This window comes from Fusarium oxysporum, chromosome 6 (genome assembly GCF_000149955.1).
Source record: "Fusarium oxysporum f. sp. lycopersici 4287 chromosome 6, whole genome shotgun sequence".
Taxonomy (NCBI): Eukaryota; Fungi; Ascomycota; class Sordariomycetes; order Hypocreales; family Nectriaceae; genus Fusarium; species Fusarium oxysporum.
The window spans coordinates 4,199,314-4,205,313 of NC_030991.1; the positions used below are offsets into that span (position 1 = coordinate 4,199,314).

General features: G+C 47.2%; 4 protein-coding genes across 4 annotated transcripts; 2 read left to right on the plus strand and 2 right to left on the minus strand.

Annotated features, from left to right (window-relative positions):
* Positions 1–156: 156 nt before the first annotated feature.
* FOXG_21436 (uncharacterized protein) lies at positions 157–345 on the plus strand (the record flags this gene model as incomplete). Its single annotated transcript, XM_018401773.1, has 1 exon — positions 157–345. The coding sequence occupies one exon, from the start codon at positions 157–159 to the stop codon at positions 343–345; it is 189 nt and encodes a 62-aa protein (XP_018253736.1).
* Positions 346–1,328: 983 nt separating this feature from the next.
* Positions 1,329–2,906, minus strand: FOXG_21437 (uncharacterized protein). The gene is made up of 2 exons (XM_018401774.1): positions 2,725–2,906; positions 1,329–2,641 (listed from the first exon to the last, which is right to left on the minus strand). The coding sequence occupies exon 2, from the start codon at positions 2,469–2,471 to the stop codon at positions 1,632–1,634; it is 840 nt and encodes a 279-aa protein (XP_018253737.1). The 5' UTR covers positions 2,472–2,641; positions 2,725–2,906; the 3' UTR covers positions 1,329–1,631.
* Positions 2,907–3,954: 1,048 nt separating this feature from the next.
* On the plus strand, positions 3,955–5,007 carry FOXG_14128 (uncharacterized protein; the record flags this gene model as incomplete). The annotated part of the gene is made up of 1 exon (XM_018394197.1): positions 3,955–5,007. The coding sequence occupies exon 1, from the start codon at positions 4,195–4,197 to the stop codon at positions 5,005–5,007; it is 813 nt and encodes a 270-aa protein (XP_018253738.1). The 5' UTR covers positions 3,955–4,194.
* A 455-nt stretch (positions 5,008–5,462) lies between these two features.
* Positions 5,463–5,675, minus strand: FOXG_21438 (uncharacterized protein; the record flags this gene model as incomplete). Its single annotated transcript, XM_018401775.1, has 1 exon — positions 5,463–5,675. One exon carries the CDS (start codon positions 5,673–5,675, stop codon positions 5,463–5,465), a length of 213 nt encoding a protein of 70 aa, XP_018253739.1.
* Positions 5,676–6,000: the final 325 nt, after the last annotated feature.

Genomic DNA, 6,000 nt, shown 5'->3' on the forward strand with positions numbered 1-6,000 from the left:
TAAACTTCCACTTCTCGTTTTTCAGCCTTAGATCAACAATATATCGTTCGTCGGGCGGAAGAAAGCTCAGGTCAATGGTCCCCGTGCCAAAACAAGTGCCTTCGGGCAGATATGGTAAGCTGGGTTGTTGTTGTAAGGTATCATGGGTGGACGCAAATGGAGTCGTTTCCCAAACCGTCTGGTGAGGAAGGAAATAGCTGCTGGGATACTCTTGGGGGTCGGGAAACCAGTAATTGGCATCCCAAGGGTTCCAAGGGTTCCAGAAGGGCCAGTAGTATAGGTGGGGATCCGGTACTGAACTATGATTTGGATATGCAGGGAAAGGATGGTCGACGGAGGGCGTAGAAAAATCCGACTTCGGCCACAACGCTGCGCATGTTAAGTCCTGAGATATAGATGCTGGATCAATGGCGACAGAGTCCAAATAGCATGGCGGGAGCAGGCTTGATGCTGGAGTCTGAAAAGTGTTGGAGTGTGGATACATAGACTGCGAATACTGCCTCGACGAATCATATGCCATTTCAGAAGGAAGTGAAAGTGAGGAACGATACGTCAATGCTTTGAAAAGAATCTGAATTTCTTTAACAGTTCATTGATGGGGTTTTCAAATTTCTTTTTACACATCCTTTGCGGTCCTGGGATGTATGTTATATCCTCTCCCTGGCCAAGTGCCCACCAACAAGTTGCTTGGTTTGAATCCTTGAGTAGTCTAATGGTTATGCTCACCATCAACCATCAACATGTTCCACTACCCAGAGACCTTCCGTATTTTGGAGCATTCCGGGCCCTTGCCTACCGCAGCACTTCACAGATACTAGTCTTATCAGGAAGAGCGATCCACTTAAATAAGTTCGGATTTCACAGAGCTTCGACGATCCAACAGGCTGGCCATATTGAAGCAAACGTTCTAGCACGAGGCGGCAGGATAGAAAGCTACAACCCCATGATACCCTTCGGTCCTAATAGTGCTAGACCAGGAACACTGATTCTAACTTTAAAAAGGATATTGACTCATGATACAACACGACTTTCCTTTTTTTACCCTGCGTTTTCCATTTTTATATCGCAATGCAATACGGCACCATGCATCGCGTAGGTCACATGACAAGTATGGGATGCGAGAAGGTTGGGGATTAGGCAACAAAACAATGCAGGGCTAGGTGACCCAATCAAAGATTTCTCCGCCGCTTGGGACCTCTTTAGCCATGTGAACTCGGCAGTGAACTCACTGTGATGTCGCTGTGAAGTCGCTGTGAACTCGGCGTGAACTCGGCTGTGAACTCACTGTGAACTCGCTATGACCGAAAGTGGGGTATCCTCTTATCCCTGCGAGACATCTTAACACTAAAGCTAGGATTGATTTGATGGTGTCAGGTACTAATGGCAAGGACATGGTTCGGAACCAGGTTATGGCGTGTCAAATACTATAACCAAGGTGCAGAAGGTCTTTGTAACCACGGGTCAAGCGGATTGGCGACGATCTAGAGCCTCCTACCGAAGTAGATTAATTGATTAGTTGGAACGTGTCTCTCCATCCTTCCCTAATGCATGAAGCAATACCTGGACTTAAAACAGCATGATAGAAATCAAAAGAAGAATAGAACAGAAAAGCTCGCTGAAGCCCCCCTATCTTAATACGTCTCACATGCCAAGATTCCAACACGAACGGGATGCGGTCGAAGAGCTTGGCGATGCCCAATCAGAAGTGAGATCAAGCCTTGAAGAAAGTTGACGAACGGTAAGAAAGTGTTGGTTGCGTCTTCTTCTGGGTTTTCCGAAACTTCTTCCCATGTAGCCTCTTCTCGTGACAAGCGGCGCCAATCTTTGTAGTCGACTTCTACAAGTCGATACTTATCCATCTTGAAAACATGCATATCGGCCTTGCCGTTTGTTGTTTTTGTGGAAGGCACCCACTGTTTTCGTTTGATGTTGTAGTTCACTATCCATATTGTCTCTAGATTGCCAGCCCTTGCGCCTTGCAAGGCGCATGAACACAGGAAGTTCAGAATGTCGGTGGATGGGCATATCCTCCTGTTGGAGAACCAGTCGGCGTGATACTCCCAGCCAATATGCCGCATCCCGAGGCCCCACTTCCCCAAGCCTGAATCTGGTCTATTGTTGCATGGAGTAAAGGACGCCGATTCGAGAGGATGAAGCTGAAAGATAACGAGGTCATCTGGAGCGCACAAAATGTGTGAATGTTCTCTTAAATCAATTTCTCCGGAAGTCAATGAATACGATGTTTTGCGTCCCGTGACAATCCAAGTTGAGCCTTGGCTTAACAGCGCGCAAGCGCCACTTCTCCTCTGCCTCTCCTCTAGACAAGCGGCGTAACGGGACTCTCTGCATGTCTTCCGAAGAGTCAGACCGGTTACGTACGAAGAAGGGTTATCAACTAAATGCGACTCCATCTCTTTCCCTGAATCGCTAGAGGTGTTTGGGAAAGGACTGACAGGCCATGTTGGGGGCATGAGGTAGTGATCCTTTGGCCAGTTACTCAACAGAATGCCATAGCGATTCACTCGAGCTTTGCCGGCATTCAAAAGACGAAAGAAGTGAACTCCGGGGCTTGCCGGCGGCAGAGCATATCTCCAGATCCTGGTCCTCAGCTCAGGCGGGAGCTGCTTAAAGAAAACGAAGTCTTCAGGCATTTTGATTAAGATAAATGTTTAAGACCTTCACGCTGGTAGAGCCCAAGGGATGCCGGATCAGCCTTATACTTACTATCTATAGCTGCTCTCACCCCCTCCAAATCGGAATATCGCAGACATAGAAAACTTGGTTGGTCTATTATGGGGTAAAGGAATATGCCAGTGGTTCAACCCTAGTGAAACTTTGCCTATTGGCGTAGTCAAGACGAGGTTCTGAATGCAAGCCCTTATACCGCAGCAGTAAGGAAAAGAGTTGTTCCTGTGAAAAAAAATCAAGACGTAAGAAGGACCGAGTCAATTAAACCCGCAGTGTGCGCAACTTAAGTACTACATAGCGACTTGAACGTCATCATTCAATCCAGGGGAGCCGCTGATGAAACATCAAGGGAGGGAAGGGGGTTGGGCCAGGAGGTAGATTTGTCTTGATAGCAAGTACAAGTAAACTCTCAACTATGTTGCGAAACACATCTTAACGCGTTTCTTGACCTAAGCCTTCGACCCATTGCATGGTATAGTATATCCATTGTACGGAGAAAGCTTACTTCAATATTAGTTATTAGTCCACTTTCCCTATACTATCTTACGCCTGAACATATCTACGTAGAGCAGGTCGATGACTATATTGTGAATATTGGGTACAGTTCTTTGCACGGTAGGGAATTATTGAGACCCGCAGCTCGTCTCATACCTGGAAATAGACAAAGAGTCTAAATGTAATAGGTACGTTTTGTTATGCAGGAGTTTAATATCAATCAGAATCTTCAAAAAGCGCGCAGAAGGCTTCCCATCAGTAAGTATCCCATGCAATTGCATGAAAACTAGTACGTAGGTCCAAGGATGCTTTTGTCTAGAGCTCGTGAGAATGTTAATGATTAGGCTGAATGAAAAATGGTACTATTTCTGGAACAAGTCATCGATTAGACAACCACTTTGCGGCAGTGACATAAGGAGCTACCTCCGGGTCAGAGCCTTGGCTGCTGATTGATTCTCAGATGAAAGCTACCAAGGGTCGAGAGGAGGTATCCATTGAGTTGACCAAAATGAACTTTTCTTCTTAGTTTAATCAACCGAGTGGAGAGATATGGATCTAGTTAGAATGTCATACTCCTTTTCCGAAAATAGAGAGGCTATGCCTGATGGTATGAATAATGGACTGGGATTTTGTGAAAAGGCAGGGAAGGTGGGAGCGGGGCCTCTCGGATAGTTCAGGCCAGCATCCGGTGCAAGGTCCCCTGGTCGTGAATTCACATTAGTCAACTGTACATTTCACAAACTTCTCCACTGCGACCAAAAACCTGTTCCATTTTCTCACTGGATCTGGTACCTTTGTTCTCCTTGATGCACCCTTCACTATCTAGTCGAGTCCATCTACATGCATAGGGATTCCTCAAGATTTCACGGCCTGCCAATGTTCTCTGTCCCTACAAAAAGGGCATCAATAATCATGGCCTGCTGAGCTATCTGCTTGCCATCCTTTCTTAACTTTTCCATGGACATAGCATAAACTGCGCTGTAACAAATAAACATATTCGATCACAAAAGGATGCCGGTCGCTCCTACATCTATGTGGCCCCATGCCATGAGTCTATCTTCTGATCGCGTGTTGCTACGGCCGCATCGATGCGACGACTGTATGTCCTCGTCACTACTAAACCATCCGCCCTATTGTGACCCGTCTTGTTTTGAGGACTCTCCCTCGAACTTGGACTCAGCATGCGGGTCACCAATGAGCCAACGAAACCCTAGCCTCCGTCGAGACTATGCCACAAGTAATATCACAGTGGCTGGACGCGAGTTTGGTTGCAACATATGCGTTGAATACAAAGAGGCGGTTGGGTTCGTTCGACCAGCCGCAAGCTCCGGCCGTTCAACACGGGACAGTATGGGCTACGTGGTTTCCGAGGAAATAAATAGGCCGGCATCAGCTCCGCAGCCACATGACCCCTCCTCACTCCCCCCCAATCCTGCGGAATGGCTTCCCCTTACATCCTGGAGCGATCCAAATACCCCTGATGTTGGCGACTTGTTCGAGGACGCATGTCTCTTGATGGAAGAAAAGGAGACAAACAAACAAACAGACCTCTATGAGCTTCCCCCTGCCGACAGTACCTCTCTGCTCGCAAGCTATCGAGATTTTATCCTATATGGAGAGCAAGACTGTTTCAATGATCTTAGATCACCGTTCTTCAAGCAGGCCTTTGTAATGCCGGAAGTTCAAGACGACGATGGGTCAATAAGCGACGATGACGGTAAATGTTATTGCGGATTTTGTAAGCCCTTTCTTTGGCAAGATGGTGCAGAGGAAGAAGAGGATTTGTGGATTGGGGAAAATGGAGAAGTCGCTAGCGCTGCGTGACATAGCCATTCCGCACGAAGTTCATTTATGTATGTCGATCGGTTTATTCTAATATATCGCCTGTGCAGCCGCGGGGGAAAATTGTGGTTGGACTTTTATTGCTTTAGAATTTTGTGATGGGGCATCGTGGCAATCTCGACCTTGACCCACTATTTCACTCGGTCTCTTATTTTTTGACTATACTATTGATATAAGAAGCGACGGAGAGGAAAAGGAGAACTGCCGTAAATGCGTCTGAAAAGGTTTCAGAATGACTTGCGATAGTTTCATAGTAGATAAGTTAATAAAGTTGGTTTTCCGTCAAGTAATTTCGCCAACTGGTACAATTCCGTATTTCTGCGCTAATGAAATAAGTAATTTATCCTATACGCGACTTCGACAGGCCCGTCCAATGCCAGTGGCTTGATACTGTACCCTCGCGTTCAGCAGCAGTTGTTTCAACAGCCAAGCTAGGTCTAAAATTTAGACGGTACAAATCCAACACACTGAGGCTGTACTCGCACCATACCGTACGTTTCAGCCTCTTCCAAGCGCCCAAGAACGTCATCCTCGCTGAGGGAGTCACCATTGATTCGTCGATACATTGGAAGCAAAAGGGCTTCATCCACCTCGGCATATTTACCACGCTGCACATGGATAAGCTGCCCGTTCCTCGAGGTGTCAGCCATGAGGTAAGCAGCGCAGCGAGCTACCACCGAGGCAGGCTGCACCTCAACGTTTATCTCATTCAGCAAGCTCTTCAAAGACGGGAGTATATTGCTATCTGTCCAGCTTGGTGCCAAGGTATTGACTCGGATCGGGGTCGGGAGCTGAGCTCCTTCAAGCCGCGCAACAAGAGCTCGCCCGAAACCGAGGACACCGTGCTTAGCCGTAGCTGATACGCACTCTTAGCCAACTGGAAACAGTTCAGGATCGTTTTCATTTGCTTACCATAGTCAACGGCTCGAAAGCGCTGTAAGCCAGTTGCGGAACCTGTGATAACGATGCTACCCC